The sequence below is a fragment of the Triturus cristatus genome, chromosome 11, assembly GCF_964204655.1.
Source record: "Triturus cristatus chromosome 11, aTriCri1.1, whole genome shotgun sequence".
Classification (NCBI taxonomy): domain Eukaryota; kingdom Metazoa; phylum Chordata; class Amphibia; order Caudata; family Salamandridae; genus Triturus; species Triturus cristatus.
The window spans coordinates 939,285,986-939,311,309 of NC_140594.1; the positions used below are offsets into that span (position 1 = coordinate 939,285,986).

The 25,324-nt window shown below is 42.8% G+C and overlaps 1 protein-coding gene across 1 annotated transcript in view; it reads left to right on the plus strand.

The window, feature by feature from the left end:
* The window catches only part of LOC146785715 (V-type proton ATPase subunit B, brain isoform), a 116,293-nt gene that overhangs the window by 12,753 nt on the left and 78,216 nt on the right, over positions 1–25,324 (plus strand). Inside the window, exons 2-8 of the mRNA XM_085634943.1 lie at positions 12,653–12,708; positions 13,239–13,337; positions 15,799–15,892; positions 17,634–17,711; positions 18,535–18,674; positions 18,923–19,024; positions 19,475–19,572. Coding sequence (XP_085491069.1) covers positions 12,653–12,708; positions 13,239–13,337; positions 15,799–15,892; positions 17,634–17,711; positions 18,535–18,674; positions 18,923–19,024; positions 19,475–19,572 — 667 coding nt within the window. The remainder of the gene's footprint in view (positions 1–12,652; positions 12,709–13,238; positions 13,338–15,798; positions 15,893–17,633; positions 17,712–18,534; positions 18,675–18,922; positions 19,025–19,474; positions 19,573–25,324) is intronic.

The following is a 25,324-nucleotide window of genomic DNA, read 5'->3' on the forward strand; positions in this document are numbered from 1 at the left end:
GCCAATTTGGTCCCGGTCAAGTATTTACCTTTGCCTTGTTCTGGTTCTTTTTTTCTCCTTAATGGGATCATCAGCAGGTCCTCTGCAATTTGAATCCAGCATTTGGTTTAGCATAGATGGACTGGTGAATTCCAGCACTTCATTAGGAGCTTTGATTTCCAACACGTGTTTGAGGCTACCTGTGGAATGGCAGCATTGTTGTAGTGTATGTGCCTCAGACTCTGTCCCAATTTTTTTTTTGTTTAACTTTAATCAATCGGGGGTTTAAATCACATTACTCACCCCCCTGTGAAGGTCTCCAAGGCGCTGTTGGGGGGGGGGGGGATTTAGGCTCACACGTTGCAGTTCTGTTGGTACACTCCAGCACCAACCAAGGGTCCACTCTTGTGGGCTAGGACTCGAGCTCATGGACTTCACCAGCTGAGTTTATGGCAAATTCAGTGCAACTAGTCAGATGAGCTCTTTGCAGGTGGAGGGCTTCCTTAACCTTCTGTGTCCCTACACCTTAACAAGTGACTAGCTAACTAGCCCTTGGAGTCTACTCACTAGTACTTGGCATAAGTGGTATGCAGTTCTAGTCCCTGGGGTCTCTCTCGTCACAAAGTCAACAGCAGAAGCAGCCCTTCTCTGTCTGAAGTCCTTTCTTGGTTCAGCAGGTGCATTAGTTCTTGGTGCAGTCTTCAGGTGCAGTCCTTGTTCTGATCTTTCCAAATCCCATATTGTACCAAGGCGGTACCCAGGGTTGCCACTTCTATGCCAATTTTGAGTTTGTGGGTGTGGACGACTCCCTCACCAGTGAGGGCCACATTCCCTGGGGCAACCCAACCCACTGTTGCATCTATTTCTGGGGGATTGACACTAAACAATTCTGCAGTGCATCTCTCTGCTCAAATCCAAGATGTCAGAACCCTTCTTTCCTTGGTCAGAGCACCCCGAGGTGTGCCCATTATAATGTAACCCCCCCCCCCCACCCCAATGTGGTAAACACGTTCTGCAACAGGTTTGCCCCCTCTATAAGCGATGCCAGCCTGAAAAAAAAGTCATGCTACAGTGTGACTTGCATTTGACTATCAGATGTGGTTGCCCTGTTAAATCTGTGGTTACTGCCCTCGTGCCATCCTGTCACGAAGAGTTCACACTCCCTCCCACCAACAAACCTTTTCTTCCCCGTTCATGGGAGCACGTCACATCTCCTGGCAGAATGGTAGGAGGTTGTCTCGGATGATAACTACTGTAGTTAATCAGAAAGGGCTTCTAGAACTAAAGAGCAATAAAGTGGTGATTTTTAGTTACCTTTATATTAAAATTGACCTTAAATCCATCTTCAGTACTATGTCGGACTAATGTAACAATTAATTTGATACCTGGTAGTAAAATATTTGGTGGCCGCAAATGGAAGATATCACTTAGCGGTTGGAATAGTGGAACCACATGTTAGCCAGTGGGCCTACCAACCTTGCCACAGTGAAAGCGACAATTGTGAGAATCCACTGTCAGAACATGTACAACATAAAAGGAACATGTCCTTTTTAGGTCTCGCCTAGGCAGCGCGCATGCGCTGCTCTAGGAGGGCCTTTAGCCATCGGTCTTCACTTTTCAAGCACTGCAATCGTGCTTGTGGCAGCATCCACCTTGCGGGAGCGAGCAGCGGCGCGCCACAAGCACGAATGCAGTGCTTGAAAAGTGAAGACAGATTGTTTTTTAATGTGGTGGATTTCCCTTTGTCTCACTTCTTGGTGCAGTCTTTCATTCTGGGGTCCGCAGGTGCAGTCCTTCTTCTTATCTTTCCAAATCCCATATTGTACCAAGGCGGTACCCAGGGATGCCACTTCTATGCCAATTTAGAGTTTGTGGGTGCGGACGACTCACTCACCAGTGAGGGCCACATTCCCTGGGGCAACCCAACCCACTCTTGCATCTCTTTCTGGGGGATTGACACTAAACAATTCTGCAGTGCATCTCTCTGCTCAAATCCAAGATGTCAGAACCCTGCTTTCCTTGGTCAGAGCACCCCGAGGTGTGCCCATTATAATGTAAACCCCCCCCCCCCCAATGTGGTAAACCAGTTCTGCAACAGGTTTGCCCCCTCTATAAGCGATGCCAGCCTGAAAAAAAAGGCATGCTACAGTGTGAGTTGCATTTGACTATCAGATGTGGTTGCCCTGTTCAATCTGGTCCATCTGTGGTTACTGCCCTCGTGCCATCCTGTCACGAAGAGGTCACACTCCCTCCCACCAACAAACCTTTTCTTCCCCGTTCATGGGAGCACGTCATATCTCCTCGCAGAAGGGTAGGAGGTTGTCTCTGATGATAACTACTGTAGTTAATCAGAAAGGGCTTCTAGAACTAAGGAGCAATAAAGTGGTGACTTTTAGTTACCTTTATATTAAAATTGACCTTAAATCCATCTTCAGTACTATGTCGGACTAATGTAACAATTAATTTGATACCTGGTAGTAAAATATTTGGTGGTCTCAAATGGAAGATATCACTTAGCGGTTGGAATAGTGGAACCACATGTTAGCCAGTGGGCCTACCAGCCTTGCCACAGTGAAAGCGACAATTGTGAGAATCCACTGTCAGAACATGTACAACATAAAAGGAACATGTCCTTTTTAGGTCTCGCCTAGGCAGCGCGCATGCGCTGCTCTAGGAGGGCCTTTAGCCATCGGTCTTCACTTTTCAAGCACTGCAATCGTGCTTGTGGCAGCATCCACCTTGCGGGAGCGAGCAGCGCCGCGCCACAAGCACGAATGCAGTGCTTGAAAAGTGAAGACAGATTTTTTTTAATGTGGTGGATTTCCCTTTGTCTCACTTCCATCTAGTGGTCACTGCCATGAATAGACATTGAAGACCGCTTGTTTCTTCTTCCATTAGTTTCCTGCTCGTGTCCGCGCCTGTCGCTGCTCACAATTTACTTAATCTCCCCATGCAGTCCCGCCACCTTATCCAGCCCGTCGCTGCTTGTCCTATTTCTTGTGGATATTTTCTGGCTTTATTGTGAAGCGCTCTGATACCTAAGGGCCATTTCTGTGCTACATAAAAGCACAAAAAGAAAGCCTATAAATACGCCTCATTACCCTTTCACCACACACAGAACACGGTTGCAGAATGCATTTGTCACACAAAAACTAAGCACAAGAGTTGTAGGAACTAGCCACTATCATTTTCATGGTGCCAGAGGCTGTCTCTTCTGGGAGGCTTGATTTTTAACACTTCCAGAATGACTGATTTGCCCGTTCTCGAGGCTGCTCCTTTTCTTTCTAACCAACGGCTGATAAGGTAACTCGGCACCTCCTTCTACAGCCACCAGTCTGTCAGTCACTATTAGCTCCCTGATTTCTGTTTTTCCTGTCATGTTTTTAGAATCTGAAGTAAAACCGAGGCAATAGGATTTATAGATCTTCGTAAGAAGACGGGAAGTAAGTCCTGCTCCTGGGAAGCTTGCAACGTATTTTTCAAGTGCTCACTTGCATAGCAAATGTCTTCTTTTATTACATATATTTTTTTGCGTTGATGGGGACACCTGCTTAAAGAAAGACATGTATGCGACCTGCTGATGTGAGGATCGGACCTTTGCTGGAAGAGCAGTCCCTTAGTGGCGGACATGCTAGCTACACTTCCAGTAAATAAGGATCTCTATGTATCGACCTCTTTGGGAGATCTAAACAAGGCAGAAGTGAAGCTCTACAAACCAAAAACTAAAAGGTACTGCCTTTTCTTTTTTTTTTACTCTTAACGTTTGTTTGACCATTGTCTAACATTAAAACACCTATTTATTCGATAATGGTTTGTGAATACGCGTGTAAGTGTATAATAGATGGCTTGACAACAAAGGCTTTCTATTAATAAAAAGCATTGGCATAGCCAATAGGTCTCGCTTTTGGGACCTTATAAGTATTTAGTTATGCAGCATATCCTTGGTGCAACAACATCAACTGTTGCATGTCTAAACACTTATAAGGTCCTAAAGGCGAGACCTATTAGCTATGCAATGCTTGTTAATACTTCACGCCCTGCCATATGGGCTTACAAGGCCTTCCCTGGGGGGGGGGGGGACTTAAAAATGTTAATAAGGAAGGTTTTGAATGGGGGGGGGGGGATGGTTCGGAGGGTTATTTTTTTCCATGTGGAATTGGCAGTTCAAAAGCTGCCCAACTACGCTGTAGTGGCAGCCCCAGAGGCATGTTTCCACTTGGTCACTGCAGTGGTAGCACACTTAAGTGCTCCAAACTGCTAGTGGCAATTAATTTACAAGCCCTGGGAACAGTTTGTACCATATACTAGGGATTTAAAGGTAAAATAAATATGCCAATGTTGTGTTAGCCAAATGCACATACATTTTGAGGTGTCAGAGCACCTGTGCTGGGTCTGGACCATCAGGGCAGAGTGCACTTAAGAGTCAATAAACAAGAAGCATCAGTCCAAAAATGTGGGGGGTGATCATGCAAAATGAGTCCTTTGCTTACACCTGTGGCCAGAATGGATGAAAACTGTGACCATTTGGACCTAATTTGGGGTTCGATGGCCCAGTCTTCCCTCTGGTAACCAACCAAGCAACACAAGCGGGGTACCGTTCTTATCAGGAGAAATATTTATTTCTATATATGCCTTCTTACGTGTGTGTGTGTGTTTGAGGTAGTTCATGCTTGAGTGTGCAGGCAAAGTTTCATGTATATGATCCCATTTGTTCATGTGTCTATATACCTATTCATATACTTGTTTCTGTGTGTTTTCCAACAAATGTTTTCCCGGGTGTATGCCTTAATGTTTGTTTCTCTGTGCCTTTTTCGGTGTTTATGCGTGAATCAGCGTTTGCTTGTCATTCTACATGTGTATGTGTGTGTCTGGCCATGTTTATTTAAATGGTTTTGGGCATGTGGGTTATTCTTGATTTTGTGTTTGTGTGAGTGAGAAGTGTGCTTACCGATCTATGTGGTTATTTCCTTGCGACCTAGTATTCAATTGCGCATGTGTGTTCTGTGTATGATTAATTTGCCTAGTGTTTTCCAGCATGCAATTAAATCTATATTCATATGAATTTTTTTTGTAGTTTATGTACATGAATAAATGTTTCTGTACGTTTGCATATGCATTTGTGATCAGGTGTTTGAATCCCCAATTGCATAATTGTTTCACAGCTTCTATATGTGCCGGGTTTTAAGTTTGTGTCTATGAATGCTTGTATATTACTGATGTTTTTGTTGGATGTGCCACTGTTGTCTGTGTATTTGTTTTTTGCACATTCAGTGTCTATCAGTGTTGGACTGTGTGCTATCCCTTGTTTCTTGGGGTGTCTGTACACCAGAATTTGTGTGCGTGTGTCTGCGCTAGTAGAAAATAATAATTCCTTGCAAGGCCCCAGGGAGGGAAGAGTTCATAGTATTTGAACAACTTTGTAACTTCAGTTCGATTCTCCTTTTATTTGCTCTAAGAAAAAGATCATAAAGTACATAAGTAAAAAGAGATAAATTAAAATATACATACAAAACTCAATTCGCAATATACAGTTTGTAACTTATTTCCTGTAGAGTCTTGTCCTTTTGTAAAGGCGTAACCCATCCCTGTGTGCTTTTATCTTGCAATAAACCAGTACACAACTAAGGATTGACCAGGCACGTACGCCTGATTCCTCAATTTTGATTTATTTTCACCAAGCTGACAGCACGGTAAAGGAACATGCACATCACACAATTTATCTCCTTCAGGTGCCTAAAACAATAGAACTGTCTGGTCATTCATAGTATATATTTATTTAGTCTGCTTTGCAGTTTCTTTCCTAAAGTATTCAACGTGCTATGCTGCATTCCAATGATTTGTCAACCAAAAGAAGCTCCCTCCCTCTGGAAGGATCTTGTGACTATTTGTCCCGTATGTAACCAATGAAGGAAAATGGCAACCTCTTATTTATTTTTTATTTTTTTAACTATGTAAATCTCTCGGACATCCCTAAGGACAATTTCTGTGCCATAGGAAATAACAATGAAATACAAATCAATGAGGAGGGGTGTGCCCAGATGAGTGCAAGGTGACAGATGTGGCAGAGTGAGTGGTGTGCTTTTGTGAGTGCAGGGTGTGTGTAGCTCTTCAAAGCTAGACCTGTTAGTATTGCCAGTAGTTGTTTGGTAGTAAAACCCTCTCCCTTAAGACACGGGGACTACTAAACTGACACTTTGCGAGTGCTTAAATGGAATTAGGTGTCTGACAAAGTTCTTTGTCATAGTTTCTCAGTGGCCTTGGATGAATGGGAAAAGCATCTTGGAGCATTTGAACCCACGCTCCTGAGAAGCTGTTATAAATGCACACCTACTTTTATCTGTTGTTCCCACGCACAGAAAAAGTATATTTTTAGATCTTTTAAGCAAAGGAGAAATGGTTTAATAAGTCCAGAGAGGCAGCAGCCATGATCAGGCTTAGTTTGAAAAGAAGAAATGGTTGCTGTGATTCCTCTTGCACAAGAGCTCTGGTGCTCAGGCTCTAACATGGTTTGGGATTGTACGTGGTGGGGTGTTCTGTCCTGCTGTGCTGCAATGTCCTTTGACGTTCACTTCCTCAAGGTGACTTGAGAGCCTCATTTTCCTGGGCCTTGCATTTTGTCTCAGCCATTTCCAAGCAAGTTTGGCAGGACATTGAATAAATGGAAAAAAATGGCTACATTTCCAGTTGAGATTCTGTCTCCCACTGACTTAATGGAACAGAAGAACTCTCAGGCAGATTAAAGCTAAACTAAAGGAATATTTTAATACAAATCGTTATTCGCCCACTGCACTCGGAGGGCTTGGCCCATGTTGTAGATACCTAAACCTCAGGTACAGGTTATTGCTGAGTCTAACAATGGCCATTAATTTGGACGAATGACACTTCTCACTCTCTTCCCAAGCAACCAAACACTGGGTCAAACTACGACAGTAGTATACTAACATTCTCTTTTGATCTCAACTAGTGCTGTCGCCATTCATTACTTACTTTTGCACCGTGGCATACTGTCCTGGCATGTCACAAACACGCTGCTCAGCAGTTACCCAGCCATGTCCTCGGTTTGCCAGGTAAACTATGACTACATATGCTATACTAACTCCCATTCAGCTGTCCCTCTGGCATTGGCACCATTCTAACCACCAAACCGACCAATGCTCAGTGGACATTCACATGTACAAGTTATTTTTATATTTGTTCATGTGAAAATGGAATGCACAAAAATTTGCTAGGAGTAGTTTTCAGGTCTACCTTTGTAAATTGTTCTAAATTCCTGAAAGTTATGAATCTGCATAAATGCAAGACTATATCTGCAGGTGCACTTTTGTGACTTTGTTAAAAAATCTGCTCAATTACCAATCTTTCTTACATGCATGTAATCAGTGAGCACTCGAGGAGCTTTATAAGTCACCTCAAGTTGTCAAATTGTGTTAAGATATTTGCATGTTTTCATTCTGGAACCACTGCCAGTAATGGAAGCTAAGCTCACAGTTAATTCACTGCAATTCCTCAGAGTTCTTGCCCTAATAGTAAAGCTTTGGAATATTGAATCTTATAAACATCTTTGAACAAGTTAGACATAAGATGGGGTACTCGCTTTAATGACAAACCGTTATTCATAGATCCAGGCTGTGATACTGTGACCAGAAAGTCAAATGGTCTGTGCTGTAGGGGTTTGGGTTTACTTATCTCGTGGACAAAATAAACGTGACACTTGTTGTCCTTGACTTCAGACAATATGCCATGGGTGTCTGTTGATAGAAATTCCTCATTCCTGCATTCACATTCTCTCTCATACTCAATGCCTGCTAGGCTTCAGCCAAACCATTACTCCAAATATCAATTGCGCTTCCATGCCTTCCTAAATCCCTCAGTGCACACCTCCGCATCTTGGGCTCTCAATGCTTTGGAGGAAACCTTTCAGGCCCACATAATTTCAAAAAGAGCAAAAAGAAATTCATATTAAATCTGCTTCACTCCTCATGAGATCTGAATAGTAGGTAAGCAACTCATCCACTTAGAAAATACCTCACTAGAGACCTCTTGTTCCGTACCACTAATATCACATCTAGGGACAAGGCTTTTTCTCAATATTACCTGACTGCCTCATGCTCCACAATGTAGAAACTTGTTGCCTCCTTCAACTCAGAACCACATGATTGCTATCCATATTCATAACAGCAGTAAGATTCTGATCTAGCCTAACCGGCACTGTCTGAATTTTGAAAACTTTCAGTAGCTTAAATGTTTATTTAGAGACTTTCCCTACCAAATGTGCTCTCCATTCCAGCAGCCAATGTGACCTCAAACCCCCAAAGTCCTACTCCCTTGCTCCCCACTATGATGCTCATTCTCCCCTTTATTCTGTCAGTGACTCAGTTACTTCCACCCATGCATTACTGGGTGTCCTCCTCAATTCAGGATCTGCGGTTAGGGCCTGTAACATACACAATCTCACCCTAACCAATGGCCTCTGTTTCCTAGCTATAACGGAGACCAAGTTTAAGAATTGCTTCGCCCCATCCATAGCCAGCCTCCTACCCCCAATTATAACATAGTGATGAAAAACAGAGTTAAGGAGTGTTGATGTAGCATTGATCCTTCTTGTTTCCTTTGCTTTTAAGGAACTCATTAACATGCACATTCTTTCAATACCCCCTGTGAATGGCTGACACAAGCCCTGTCACCTCACTTGTCAGTGCATAAATCTGTCACCCACATAGAAGAAACACCTCTTCCATCCCTTAATCTTTCCTGGCTTGTCCTATGTTTCTTAGATCGAGCTTTTATTCTGGGTATCCTGAACTTTTGGGCAGTTTTTCCATCCAACACTTACACCCAGAATGTCATTAGTGAAGTTGAGGCCCTTGGTTTCTCTCAACTCGTCCGCCAACCAACCTATGTATGTGTCCATTGTCTGAGCCTGTAGTTCACCCCAATAATGGAGTTGTAGTTCGTTGATATCTAGAAAATTCCTTGGACTGATAATTTCTTTATCAAATTCTACATCAACATCAAACTTCTCATGCTAGAATCTGAACAACATGCGTAAGACAATCTGGCTCCAGTCTACTACCTAAAGCCTGTCCCCTGAAGTCCAGCAATTGGTATACTGAGAATTTGTGAAAATAACAAGGACCCCCTAATAGTTCCAATTCCTAGGACAGGGTAATGCACATTCGAAAGTAACAACCTAGGCAATCATCGAGACTAGAAACAATTGCTAAACATGTGTCTTTTAGTCTAAACAACCTAAATCTAGAATGAATAAGATGTAGAAAATATTAGGTATTTTTTTTATTTAATTATCCTTAATTCATAACATACAAGTTGCATGAGATTACAATTTTATTTTACATCAACCTATATTAAAATCTTTACAATCATAAAAGTCGATTTTTATATAAAAGAGAAGTGAACAATGCAGTGGCAAGCCTTAATACTTTTCGACGCGTGTTTCGGCGTAAATTACGCCTTCGTCAGGAATAAGCCACAACTCCTGTACTTCAAAAAAGAGGTCTAAGCAACATTTTTTAAAAACATATGTTTTCATGCAGCATTTTTATCATTGTTGTAGGCTGCATTATATTTATTTTGACTGACACATATTTAACTAATTTGTGGTATGCCTTCATTATGTTTCCAAAAATACTTGTGTTATTCTTCATAGGAAGCATTTACTAGAAATATTAAGATAGAGAGGTAAAAAGAACAGATGCAAGTACATTTGTAAATATTCATTGTGAAAATAAAAGAAGGTAGAAAGAAAAAACTTTGTATTTACTATCTTATCAAATAAAATAGGGGCAAGGAAGTGAAAGATAAAGAGAACATTACTAGATACCAAATGTCCCAAGGTGGATTTTCATAGCCCATTGGTGGTAAAAAATGATCCAATGTATGTTCTCTATGTATATATACCTGTACTCCAAGGTGGAATAATTGGAGGTCGGGAGATTAAAATATTTTCAGCTGATAAATACCTAGTGGTCGAAACGAGAAACCTCGACCTCCTCTGTGCCCATCCGACACGTTCATCTTGTAAAAGTTGTTCTACAGATGCTCTAATATTTAAAGGAAATCACCTTAACCTTGGACACATTCATTTCTCACCTTGATTAATGTAACAGCCTAAACACTGCCCTACCTAGCACTTTTCTCTCCAAATTCAAGACAGTTCAAGTCTTTGTACCTCGCCTATGGTTTAGCTTGAATCATCGTCATCATCACCACTTTATCACCTCTTTATCGCCCAAACCATGAAGTCACTCAAGTAGCATCCTTTAAAAAACGAGAGAACAACCTTCAGAACACTTTATCTTGTGCACATGTCTCTCAACAGCCACACACCTAACTGCTTGCAAATCATTTCACCCACACAAACTACCCAAAAACCTTTGGTCCAGCAGCAAACTGCTTTTGCGGACAAGACCCTACAACCTTAGATCAAAAGATAAAGTGGGCATTCCTTCCATTACATGGGCTTGTCCTTGTGGAACTCCCTTTCTTGAGATTAGAAAGTGTCTACCTGAAATTCAAAGGATCGTTTAAGGCCCATCTTTTCACCAATGCATTCAGGAACTAAACTAGTCCTGTGGCCACCCTCCTTGTGTGGAGACTTGGTTCTACCTTTATAGGTGCCTAGGACCAGACCTCTACCGGCTTCATTCTCCTTAAGGTTTTATCATACTTGGGTCCCATCTAATAGTGATGACCTTGTCTCTCTGAAGCTGATTGACTGCTCCCCGCCAAAGTTATCCAAGTCAATTATTTGATGGTTTCTTGTGCTTAACAAAAAACCTACATAAACATGTAGGAGAAGGTTTCACATATGCTGCCATTATGCTGATTTGGCCTTCATAATATCAGACACAATGGTAGATATCTACAGTAAATGTGAAAGTAGATCAGCGCCGGTGGTCTTCTCAGATTAGGTCTCTATGTCCAGTCAGTGTTCAGTGCAGGATGTGTATTGCAATCTTAACACCGAATGGGTGAAATGGCTCCAGGCTCTCCAAGGCACAGTTTGCTTCCAGGACAGAGACGTCAGAATGACCATACCCTGCCCAGGAATCCACTATCTTGAGTGCAAGTAAGGCGTCATTCCCGATGACTTATTCATACTTCACAGGCTTCTTGCATTTCAATCAGAAGCCCAGTTTACAGCATATTCCATCGAAATGGATAGAGGTAATGGAGTGCAGTCAGATGGTCTGAATGGTTTTACTCCTGTCCCAGGGGTCTTTAATTTTCAGAATCATAGCTGTCCCTGATCTACAAACTTTCCATATTTTCCTTCATGGTATATCCTCTAGACACCAAAGCTGTATGCTCTGTTGACTGACCATGGAAAGGCTTGTATGCCCTTGGTGGGCTTAGCAAATGCTGAGCGCTTTGAAAGCAGTGGGTGTAATAAATGGCTGGCCAGGAACCCAGTCAGAGACAGATCTTATTTTTGTCTTATGAAGACACCTATCTTTTCCACAAAATAGAATGGTTTTAGCAAAATGACCCCTTGTTATATACGAACGGTTTAAGGCAGTGACCGCCTCTATTGGTTACTAATGTAGGCTTTTTTAGGGAATTTGAAATAAATTTGGATTTTTTCAATTCCAGTTTACAGTTTTTGAAAACTACTTTAGTGTTTTTAATATTAAGGGTTCATTGAATGTAGGCTGGTAGATGCCAACGTCATGACAGATTTCTGGGACACCCATGAGGTACATTAGCATAGTAATTGTGTGCCTTGCAAAGTCACCAGTAACCCTGAAAATCTGACATGGCTCTTGCACCAAATGAAAGAACTTTGTAGACGTCTGATAGATATGATCATAATTTACTTAACAACATCATTATTTTTAGAACATACTAGCATTTTAGTACCCTTCTTTCTGGAAAATTATATGTATTTTACCTGCCAGTACTTGCTCATGCTTAATATTCTCTAAATAAAAAGTTCTGTTTCAGAAAGTGCTACTTTTTAAAAATGTTATTGAAAGAAGGGTATACATGTCAGTTTGTTTTCAGATTTATTGTTTTTTTTATTCTTCAATGTACATTATCAGCAGGCATTTTTCTTCTATAAAGTGAAAATAACACTATGAAATATTTTTAAAGATTTTGTCTGTTTTCGATTTAAAATATGAGCAAAGTGAATGTGCTCAGCCTAAATAAGAGGCTGTTATCGTCACACCTCTGTACCCTGTAGGGGAACTCTTGCATGAATCCTGTTTTGACGGTTCCTTTTTCTCCCCTCCTTTTTTATATTTAACTGAAGGAGCTTTAAAAACATCAGTCAGAAATGTAAACAAAACATACAAATTATCACTTCGGATGGCCAATGCAAATGACTTTTACATTTCCCTTTTTTTTCTTTCGTGTTTGAGATATCATTGTATTCATACGCATTACCAAGAGTGCTGTTCTATGTTTTGTAAGTGTAGATCATATCGTTTTGTTCTGTGTTTCACATTTATCAACTTCACCCTGCAAATGAATTAGTTGACCTCCTGACTCCTCTATTGGGATTCTGATTGAAGAACTTCATCTTAAAGACTTTTCTGTGTGCCATTGGGAACTTATAGTTTCAAGATTTTCCTGAATGATTTTTCAGGGAACTTGTCTCATGTTGATACCACTGGAACTGTTTTACATATAATAAAATCTTCTATTTCAGCTTACAAGACCGTGTCAGGTGTCAATGGCCCTCTAGTAATCTTGGATCAAGTGAAGGTATGTTGATTTTTCTTTTTTTGTTTTAAAGGCAGACTTCAGAAATTCCAAGTTGTTTGTTAGAGAATGAAGCTACTTTAATGCCTGGCCAGCATATTGGCTTCCAAATGCACACTTGTTCTTAGATGTACAATTTTCCTAGCCTCCTGTATGGATAAACATTGTTTTCATTCTTAGCAATTCACTCTTTCGGATTACAAGCACATTAGTCCCTTACTTTTTAAAACACCACCTAAAAGTACAAATATAGCATGAACTAGTTATCCTTGTTAAATTAAAAGAATGATCTAGACTAATTATTTTCTTTCTGTTTTAATGTTCTTCTTGAATATTTTTTCTTTTTAAGTTTAACCATCTCGAAGTTAGAATTTCATAGACCAGTATCTTTACTTAAATTACTCTTGGCTCTTCTCAGTTCCTGGAAGAAAGTTTGTGACGAACGTGACTCCCTTCTTGTATGTATTGGTCTTTCAATGCATTTATTCACTTTTAAGTTAGCACTCATTTTTTCCCTCCATCCACTTGTTCAGTTTCCCAAATATGCAGAGATCGTCCATTTGACACTTCCGGATGGTACAAGGAGGAGTGGACAAGTTCTGGAGGTCAGCGGCTCAAAAGCAGTGGTCCAGGTAAGATGACACGTGTTTTCAATAGTTACTCTTAGAACGTATCCTTTTCGCATTAATGCTCCTTCAGACTATAGAGTTTTCAGGACTTCTATCCATTTTTTACTCTATTGTCCTAAAACATATCCAAGGGGCCTCTCTGTAAAGGGGCAGAAAGAGCGCTTTGTAGATTATTTCCTTTTGCAAACCATCTTTGTTTATATGCAGATTGGAAAATTGGTCCATCAAAAATTCCCTACGTACATCCAAAGTGAGGCATATCAGTTCTTCTGAGGTCTGACTCAGATCACCATACAGCACCATAGTCATTTGATGCTATGCTTGATTATGGGCAACTACAGGGTCTGATTGGTGGCAAGCATGAGCCTGTGCAGTGCTCAGGAAGCCAAGCAGTGACCAGTTGAGTTTCCCTGTTGGCAGAACATGATTAAAGTGCAAATTGTAATGCTTTGCTGCTTCACTCCAACTTCCTTCTGATTCAAATTTATGTTCGCTCATCATCTCATTCCAGCTCATAAGTCTTTGGGCTCACTTACGATGTCGGGCGGACCGGTGGCGGTCTGCCAGACATCTAGGGCAGCGATCCAACTGCTGGATTATTATGCCGGCGGTCGGAGCGCTACGGGCGGGAATGGGAAGACCGCTGCCTCCGACAGGCTCAAGGAGCCCGTCAGGGTGACGGTCGGAGCCTAAAACCTACAATGGAGGTGGTGCCTGCTGAGGCATTCGCTGTAGGGATTAGGATGTCAGTTTCCAACTGCTTTTTCATGGCATCTGACCACCGTGGAAAGGCTGTCGGAAACGGTATTTGGAGGGGGCGCTAGCAGGGTCCCCATAGGCCTCCACGATGTGGCCTGGGGAGGGGGGGACATGTGATGCCCCCCCCCCCAACATCCCTTTTTCTATTGCGTCTTGTGCTGCGGCCCTTTTCCAGGCCATAGCACAAGCTACACTAGATAAAGCGATGTTTATGACCGCCTGCACCACAGTCATATCGTTATTGGACTGTCAGAACTGCTGACTCCTTGTCTTACGGTCTCAAGCCCAAAAGATGCCATCGTAATGAGACCCATAGTGTTTATTTGAAATCCCTTCCCTTTTCAAATTACAGGATTAAAAACAACAGACGAATTCCATGAAAGCCGTCTAATATATTGCGGAGTTGATGTTGCCCAACCTTGTGTAGTTCATCAGTAAAGGAACATTTATTTTTTCTCCAGAGGGGAGTTGAGGAAAGTGGGCTGAAGCAACCCATCCACATTGTTGAATGATGGAGGCATAAAGTAAAAGAATTTAATGTATGATTAATACTGAATGTAGGAATTGTTTTAATGTCCATTCTGTTAACATTTTATTAATTTTTGTTTCTTCTTGATCTCTATTTATTTTTAGGTTTGGAATTAGCCATGATCTATTGGTTTTACTAAAATAATATTTATAATATATTCACTTAAAGAGGGCTTTCATTCAGCCCTCTTCATCTATTAGTCTGTTGTGTTTTCCACATTTTCTTCTGCCCAAAACATTAAACAGCATGGGGCTATCGGCCAGCCCACTTCAACCATTGGCTAACTTTGCTGTGAGTGATGGCATCTTTTACAAGGAGCATGTCCATACACAAAGTAGTACCTATAAGTGCCTGGCACTATTATAGCTACGTATACATTTGAGTCCCCAAAAATATTTTTCTTTTAGCAGATGTTTTTTTTTTTTTTTTATATTATTGAAGTCCCAGCAGTTCCTCAACAGAGTTTTACAAAAACTATGACAATACAATCCTTGGGCAAGCAACATTAGCCCTATTGGCTGTACCAATAAATGCTTCTTACATTAAAACATTTGCAACAGATTCTTAAACCCACAAAGCTTTTGAGCCTTTATTTTATTAGACTTAAAATCAATTGCAGTCTGACCTGCCTCTTTAGTTTTCTGTGAATCAAATGAAAATGTAGTTTCAATGTTCTCAACTGCATACATTTAACCAATCATTGCAAGTAGTGTACCTTCTCTCTGAAATTAAACAATTGTCACTTTTGGAACTTTGTTCTGTTAGGACAAACTACTACATACAACTCTATTCACCATATCCTTGCCCAACGGCAGACCCTGCTTTTCTACTGCTGTCACACATAGCATCTCACCCATAGCACTGAGCGAAACTGCTCGATGGGAGTGTAATACCTATTATTCCTTCTATTAATTTGCATTTAAAATTATCAGATTTTGTATTGACACACAGTTGCAGTTTACCTTGCAGGGAGGAAACCTAAACATTCTTATTTAAACCTACATCTTTCTTGCGGAAATAAATGTTCTAGTTAGCAATTATGATTCAGGTATGGATTTTTTATTGTCCTTAAATGTAATCTCATTGTTTTGGACATATATTGACTTGTTAATATTTCTGAACAGACTTGCTGGTAAACCTGTCTTCTACTAGTGATGTGTCTTGGTAAATTTACAGGTATTTGAAGGTACTTCTGGTATTGATGCTAGGAAGACAGCATGCGAGTTCACAGGCGACATTCTCCGAACCCCAGTGTCCGAGGACATGCTGGGTATGCGTTTCATGTCTTTTTTTTTTTTTTTTTTTTTTTTTGTAGTTAAATGTGCTTTTTTTTACTTGTTTCTCATCTCATAAAATAGTGCTGATGAATGTGCTAGTCTCTACATTTCATTCACATTGAAGATTTGTACTTTTTATGCTGTTTTTAAAAAAGACATTTCTCTCCAACTTAGGGACCGATTCCGATGTCTGTCCGACATCTGTTTGGAACTGGAAACGAACGACCTCCTGTCGACGGTTCCAGCCCAGGAAGTGGGTTCAGTCGCAGTCCTATACTTAACAATGGGATCATGCATTCTGAACCGAATGCATGCTCTCATTGCAAAGAGCAGAGGTGCAGTTCACCCCTGCACCTCATGGCAGGCACCTCAAGGTGCCTGCCACCTCAAGGTGCCTGCCACCTCAAGGTGCCTGCCACCTCAAGGTGCCTGCCACCGGATGCAGGGATCTACAGGGGGGGACAACATAGGTGCCGCTAGCGCTCATGGGGGCCCTGCTTAGGGGCCCCCAAAGACTGATTTCCAATGCCTTTCTCTGTCGGTATCACGTGATCGCTAGCCAACACAAGCTGGGGAGCGAACAGTGTACTGCTTTCCTGCTGCCCAATCGGTTGCAAGTCCGCCTGTCCACTCAGCCGCACCTTGAACTTGTTATACCAAGAGAAGGCGAGGGTGCAATAAGCTGCCTTCACATTACAGAATTGCCTTTGTAGCTTCACGGACACGCCGTCCGAGCCTGGGGCCTATAGTTTATCTCTCCGGCGTCCCTTTTCCCCCGTTGGAAGTCTTTGTCAGCGTGGGGGCCCGATATTCGTCGGGACACCTGGCAGATCTCCATTTGTGATTACATTCACATTCATATGTACTGGTGACTTGATGCTTGATCATTGGGAATTTGTCCCACCATGTGGTGTTGTATTTTTCCTTTTGCCCATGTCCTGATGAGTCCCGAATCTTTGGGCCGAAACGCATTGACCCTACGGACCAGAGGAGTCCGACAGAATACTAGCACCATTAAAAAGAAATTGGATGCACACTTATTTGGACTGAGTGGAGGGTTGATCTATCCCCTCAAGTGTGTACTGGATTACCGCTTTTTTTGGATTGCTTGAAAACATGTAGCAACCAATTTATTTTTAAAAGAATGGGTAGGAAGGAATTGTAGTTGTATAGTACCAGTGTATTTATTTTTGTGTAAATGGTTGAAATTCCCTTTTTGTTTGTGTTGAGAAAAATGATTAAGAATTAAAGAGATGGAAAGAATCGTTCTTAACCGTATTTGGAGTTGGTATGTGATTATAGAAAGAAGCATAAATAAGACTAAGGGACTAAGTACCTGCAAGTAGGAACTAATTTGTGTTTTCCCTACTAAATTTTGTACAGTAGTTATTCCTCTACATCATCTCTTTTTTGTTAGATGTTCCTTGGCCCAAATGTGGCAGGAGGATTAGGGCAAACCCCATTGTTTGAAAATTTCTGTGTCGGAAAGGCCGGCACAGGAAGGCAGTGGGAAACTGCCATTGTAATCCCTCGGCCGGAAAGAGGCGGTCAAGAGATTACTGCAGGGTTTCCGAATGACAGATGGGCTCGCTGAGGTGGTTTGACTGCTCCGACCGTCAGACCAGCTGACGGTCGGAGCCGTTCCACCCTGCATTATAATCGGGCCCTTAGTATTTTTCAGTTTTCCGGAGCTCAGGTTAAGTTAATCCATTTTTTTCTGTGTGCATCTTCTAGGTCGTGTTTTTAATGGTTCCGGAAAGCCAATTGACAAAGGCCCTACTGTTCTAGCAGAAGACTATCTGGATATCATGGGTAAAGTTTCCATTGTTATTTTGACTGCTCAATGTACAGATGTTTATAAATCAATGAAAAGAACATTCCTACTAGAAAACAATCTTGGTTAAAGCTCAGCATTTCTTTTGAAATTACTATTTTTTTTTTAATTTGTTTTCTCATGTATTGAAATCAGTCAGTTACATTTTTATGGACATTGAACAGCCTGTTTACCCGATCATCTTTATTGATTTTCCATTAGTGTATTTTCTACAAACTGCATGAAAAGTCGTGAACACAAGTCCTTGGAAGACACTGAGAAATATGTCTAGCTGAGCAATAATTTGCTACCAAGGAACTTTGTTGGGTTTGACTTTCATATTCTCTTCAAATCCTAGATGTTCATCTGCTTGCTCTACTTCAGCTGACTTAACAGGAGGCTGTTGACTAAGTGGATTTTAAATCCATTGAGATGGGTTCCCTACCTTTTACCGCTGTCCCCAGATCAATATGAGCGGGCTATACATGGTTAAGGCGATGTGAAATCTGTGCTACAGCACTGCTCCGTGATTATTTTGAATAATTCAAGCAGTCTCCTATTGGATACTTTTGCTGGAACCTTAACAAGTAGCACATACGGCCCAGTTGTAATCTCCTCTTCCTATAACAGAGTGGATCTTCCCAAAGTATTTGAATTGGCTCCTCCACATCTGCTCTGCTGTAGTCTTTGGTGTTCTCTGTCAGACAGGGTTGTCCTAATTCCCTGCTCTTTCTGTGAATAATGACTTTGTTTTACAGGAGACCTTTGTAGTGGGCATACCAAATGTGGTTACAAATACTTTTATATTTTTTACTTAACTAGGCCAACCAATCAACCCTCAGTGTCGAATTTACCCTGAAGAAATGATTCAAACTGGCATTTCTGCTATCGATGGCATGAACAGCATTGCACGAGGCCAGAAAATACCAATCTTCTCAGCTGCTGGTTTACCTCATAATGAAGTGAGTACTTTTCTACTGAATTCCAGTTATCTGTGGAACCTTTATTGATTTTTTTTTTTTCCTGCTATTTTGAAGATTATCTTGAAGGGGTCAGGAATAGAGTTATTTCCCACCCATGGTCTCTCTGGAGACTTATACACCCCAAATTAAGCTACTAGTGAATAAAAGGTTAAACTGAAAATAAAGACTTTGGTCTTGCTAAGTTTCTCTGATTTTTAAGTATTACAAATCTTTATATCTTCCTATAGATTGCTGCCCAGATCTGCCGTCAGGCGGGGCTGGTTAAAAAATCTAAAGATGTTATAGATTACAGTGAAGACAACTTTGCAATCGTCTTTGCTGCAATGGGTGTAAGTATAAACATTTTATTTTTGCGGTAAGTAGCTCTGTATGTAAATCATAGTCTGTTAGTAACTGAAATACATTTTAGATTATACCAGTTTTACATTCTTAGCTTTTTCATATTTTATTTTAAAAGGTATTCTCCCCAGTATATTGACTTAAACTGACCCAGGTATTGAATTTCTACAAGTATTTTCAGCTATCGAGAAGAAATAAGACTTTTATAGCATTGTAAAAAGCTGACAGGCTTGTTTTTGTTTTAGTACAACAAAGCTGCATTGCAAATGTAATCCCTAAAGTAGTTTGAATACTGGTGTTAATTTGAAATAGAAAGGTTGGCAATATTAGAACTGATTGATACTCAATACACTGGTGACGGTAATACTACTTAGAATGTGGTTTTCTTTCATCATCCACACAGGATGCATAGTGATGTTCCACAATGTGTTTTGTTTCAGGTGAATATGGAGACTGCTCGTTTTTTCAAGTCTGATTTTGAGGAAAATGGGTCCATGGACAATGTGTGCCTCTTCCTGAACTTGGCTAATGACCCAACGTAAGTGTTTCCATCTACAGGGTGGTCCGAAAACATCAGCAAGAAAGCAAGAGACGCGTTGGGGAAGAAAAAGAAGGAAGCCTCTTAATGACATAGCTCCTATATAACATTAGCAACAGGAAAAAAAATGAAGGAAGCTTCTTAATGCTATAGCTCCTATATAACATTAGCAACAGTATATTTCTCCAACACTGGGTAAGATAATAAGCTAGCACACTTAATATTATAACTTTAGACTGTGTCAAAGGAGAGATTATAATCTCAAGAGTTTTCAACACAATGTGGAATGGGGAATTTAGTAGACTGAATAAATGTATATCTGCAACTAATTCTTTTTACAAAAACATTGAAATATCCTGAATTCCATGGGTTTGGCAGTTATAAGGAGTGAACAGAATAGGGATGAAAGGGAGTACACCTGTTTCTTCTATATTCATGGAGTATATTTCATGATTGATTACATTATAGTGAGCAGTGCCCTTGTACCTTTAGTCCAAAAGACCAGTATAGGACTGATAATTTCAGATCCCACTGATGAATAATGAAGGTCAGAGACACAGTGAAGAAGGGTGTGAGTTGACATATTCATCTATCCCTACGAGGAGATCCGATGCGTTGGAAAGAAGCAGAGGCACATATCAAAGAATATTTTAAACTAAGTGAGGATGCATTCATTGCCATGTTTTATGTCAAGAATGCATTCAAAGCAGTTATACAAGGTAAATTGATAGCTTTGATGACCAACCTTAAAAGACTGAGCCAGCTAGAAATGCAAAAACTAGAAGCTGATCTGAAAGAGATGAACCCATTGTATAAATTATCACCCTCCCTAGCTCTTCTAATGAGAATTGCACCAAATTGACGGACAATTTAAAGCGATAGTTATCAGATGGATTAGTATCAATATTCTTAAGCAGCACTTGTATGAGCTTGAGTAATAAAGCTGGCACACAGATCGTCACGGGACAATTGAGAGGGCAGATGTATGAGAAATTAATTCTTGCGCGGGATAAAACAGTGAATGAGAATGAGGGAAAAATATTTTTTTTAAAGTCTGTCTCTCTGTACCGCAAAAATTCACATTGAAGCAAACTTAATTGTTTGCAAAGTTGATCATGGCTGGTTAGAATTTCCCATATTCAGACGGAGATGGTGGAGGCACCCATTTCAGAAGCAGTCAAGCGGACATTTCAAAACTAACAAAGCCCCAGGCAGATATGCAGGTGAAAACAAAAAAAGAAAGCGAGGGAGACAGTGATGGCATTCTTGGTTGATGTTGAAAAGCTTTCAAAAGGGTGGACTGGCCTGTTTGACACATGTCAAAATCTTGGTCTGTGTCTCAAATTCGTAGCTATAATTTGGGCCAATTGCAGCTTTCTACTCACAGAATTTGAGTTGCTAGAACAAATGGCAAAAGGAGGGATTGTAGCCTCAAATTAAATTGTTCCCCATGATTAAACTTATATTTCGAATTGGGGAATCAGTAAGATTGCAATGTTCTCAACTCAGATATTGGATGCGCCACCCTTCAGCGATGGAAATGGCTGTTCACGAGGACACGCTTAAGACATTTTTATCTTTACTACTCCCGGGGATGTTGTGTCTAAACTCTATTGGAGTTCAATTTTACCCCCTGCCACAATCCTCACAGTGGACATGCAAACAGAAGTTTGAAAGAAAAACGGAAAGAGAAATTACCTCAAAGAAGTGGAAAGTGTTGTGGAGGGACATTGACATCAGTTCAGTGAGTCCTCTACACGTTCCTTAAGAGATGGAATTACACTCCCTCCAGAATACATCAGATGTACACGGCATTAAGTCCTGACGGTTGGAGAGAATGCGGACAGAAATTTAGCAACCTGCATGTGTGATTGTGGTGCTCTAAGTGTTAGAAATATGGGGGTCTCTAGTTGGCAATGGCTGGCCACTGTCCAAGTAGGGACCCTTCTTCCTAAGTCAGAGTAAGCGGGCTACACCCTTTGATAACCCCTGCTCAACCCTGTGGTAACGTAGCACGAGCAGCTAGGCTTATCTCAGAGGCAGTGTGTGAAGCATTTATGACCATACACAGTAACACAGTGAAGAACACTTCAAAGGGACACCACACAAGTAGTTATAAAAAATATGTGTTCGAGGCATGTGGGCTGCTGAATTCATATCTGTGCATAGATCGCCGCCTAGTGTTGGGTCCGGATGTTTGCACGTTGTTGTCCTGGAAGAGTCTTCGAAGTATCACGAGATAGGTGACTCCTCCCCTGGACCACAGTTCGCATGGGCATCCTCTCCATCCTTAGATTGTTTATTTCCGCCATTGGGTTCGGATGTGCTTATCTTAGCTCAAGTTAGGAAAATTCAGTTTAAGGCCAAAAGGCCTTTAGTTTTCGTCGGTACTGTTCCCGTTCGGTATCGACTGCTTTCTTGATTAGTTTAGAAAACTTCTTCCAGCCTTTCGGATCCGTTTGATCCGAACATCGAACTTACATCGACGATGGAATCGAGGACCCCATTCAAACGGTGTCCTTTATGCCACGCAAAATACCCACACATCGACGTCCACCCGGTGTGCAACAAATGTCTCTCACCGGATCATGATGAGTCTCAATGTATGGCCTGTGCCCGATTCCGATCGAAAAAGACTCTCCGCAATCGACGGGCGGCGAGATTAGAAGCGCAGCAATCGGCGCCTGCCCCGGCCAACATCTTCAGCACCGAGGACGCAGAGAGCGTGGAAGAATTAAACTCCAGCCCCGCTTCCGAACATGATTCCCGATCGGAAGACGACGATGAAGTGCTTTTTGTTGGTTGGCGCCGAGGGTAGAAGTCATCGACGAGGTAGGAGACTATGATGAGGCCTTTGGGGCCGAAGAAGATAGCTCTAGCGAAGAGCCAGGCCCAACCGTCGATACGGAGGCCGTCAAAGTGCGTCATTCTACGGCTCAGGTCGAGGGATCGCCTCCGGGCCTTACCCGAGATCGCTCCCAAAGTTCTTCGGCCCCGCCCCCGAACATCCCGCACGAGCCATTACTACTAAAGACGACTGGATTCCCTTCAACGAAACCGAAACCAATCGTCGCACCAGTTCCACCGAAACCAAAAGTGAAACTGCCCGTGATCGACTCGAAGACCTCGAAGGCCTCCACTCCTTCGACGCCAGCAAAGGCCGTCGGCTCCGAACGCAGTAAAAGAGACTTCGGTGCCGAACTCACTGCAGCGGACATCGGTACCGACCCGAAGAAAAAGGCCCTCGGTCCCCCAAAAGCGCCTCGGCCTCTGGCACCGAAGCAGTCGGCCCCGACCACCAAAGTCAAAATGGCCGCTCCATCTGAGTCCACGTCGAAGACAGCGGCACACGCCAAGTCGTCGACTCCAACGGCCGTTGATACCTGTCTTCGGATCGATGACCCCGTGGCTCCGAAGCAGTCGACGCCTACCTCCACGGTGCCGACCGGCTCCAAAGAACCTTCGGCGTTCTCAGTGCGGCAAGTCGCGGCGTCCTTGCAACGCATCAGGGAACGGGCAGCCCTCCGAACCACGCCGGGCCCCGACACGAACAAGGCTCCAAAAGCACCCTCGGCGCCAACCAACATCACTTTTGATTTGCCGCCATCAACGGCGCCGAAGATGTTCGAGATCTGAACACATGTCCGCCCGACACAGTCCCCGTCTACTGGACACACACATTCTGAGCCTTCACAGCCACAATTCATCGACGCCGACACGGGTAGACTAATGCTCCGCAAGCGGAAGATCACGCCAGAGAGGGGCTTGGACTCATACAGAATACCTCTGAAGCACAAATTGCCAGCAGAGTCGGAACCAGTTCTGTATGAACGCTTGCAAACCTCCTATCAGGATCCCCAGTCCTTTTCTCCTACGCCTTCAGAAACGGACGCAGTGGAGGACTACATGGGCGATGATACCACCTACCCTGGGGATGATACCACCTACCCTGGGGATGTCGATCCTGATGAGCAGCAGGACCCCGATCAGGCATGGGATGACCCTACAGACCAGGGTACCGCGCCGGATACCCCGGACACGCAGCTTTACAGCGCCAAAACATCTCCCACAGAGGACACTGCTGCCTTCAATGCCCTCATAGAACGTGCTGCCGCCAATCATGGAGTACAACTCCATTCTGACACTGTTGAAGAAGACTTCTTAGTGGACACTTTCGCCTCCTCCGAAAGAACTGTAAAAACTCTGCCCATGCTAAAAGGAGTTCTCAAACCTGCAAAGGACATTTTCAAAGAAACAACCAGGGCACGGGTGCTAAACCTCAGGATTTAAAAAAAGTACAAGCCTGCGCCCGGAGATCCTATGTACATTAGAGGTCAGTTACCTCTGGATTCCATGGTCGTTGCTAACGCTCGCAAACGAGCCCATTCGCAAACAGGTGATGCTCCTCCCCCAGACAAGGAGTCCAAAGTGCTGGAGACCTCAGGCAAAAGGATTGCAGCTCAAGCAGCAAACATCTGGCGCATTGCCAATACACAGGCACTCCTGGCCCGTTATGATCGTTCACATTACGACACGCTAGAATCACTACTCCAGCATCTGCCAGATGAATACAAGGAGGCAGCGGAGCTCCTCATCAGAGAGGGACAACTCCTTACCAACGCATCCATTAAGTGCGCCCTGGATGCTGCTGACACAGCAGCAAGGGCAGTTAACACCAGCGTCCTGTTACGACGACACGCATGGTTGAGAATCTCAGGATTCAAACCAGAGATTCAAAACAACATCCTAAATCAGCCAGTCAACCCCGACTACTTATTCGGCCCTGAAGTTGACACTACCCTCGAAAAAATAAAAAAAGATACTGACACTGCGAAGTCAATGGGGGCTCTGCAGACGCAGCAATTTCGTAGTGGCTCCTTTCGTCGCCCCGGGAATAGAGGAGCAGCTAGAGGCCAGGGGTCACAGCAGCAATATACTAAAGGGGGCACTCAGAGTACCTACGATAAAACCAACAGAGGTGGATATCGTGGCTCCAGCACCAAGGGCAGGGGACGTGGTTACGGCAACACCAGGTCCTCCCCCAAAAACAAACAGTGACGCCCTCTCCCTTCCCCCCGACCACATAACACCTGTCAGGGGGGAGACTCCAGCGGTTCCTGTCCACGTGGAAAAACATCACCACAGACAGGTGGGTCAGGGACATTATCCAACACGGTTACTGTCTCGAGTTACCCTCCACTCCACCCAACATACCACCAAAGCACCGTCCTATGTCCGTAGAGCACTTGGCACTTCCTGCTGCAATAATGCTAAGTATGCTGCAAAAAGGTGCAATAGAGGTCGTGCCCGTCAACCAGCAGGGGACAGGGGTGTACTCTCTGTACTTCTTAATCCCAAAAAAGGACGGGTCACTCAGACCTATACTAGACCTGAGACCCCTCAACCACTACATTCTCTCAGAGCATTTCCATATGCTCACCCTACAGCAAGTTCTCCCGCTGCTCAGCCAGGGAGACTTCCTAGCCACACTAGACCTCAAAGATGCGTACTTCCACATACCCATACACCCATCACACAGGAAATATCTCGGGTTCACTATTCAGGAACAGCACTATCAATTCAAAGTTCTCCCCTTCGGAGTGACAACAGCACCCAGGGTTTTCACCAAGTGCCTAGCTACAGTGGCTGCACATCTACGGAGACCACACATTCATGTGTACCCTTACCTGGACGACTGGCTTGTTCAAGCAAAGTCGGCCCAGCAATGCGCCAGCCACATGTCCCTCACCAT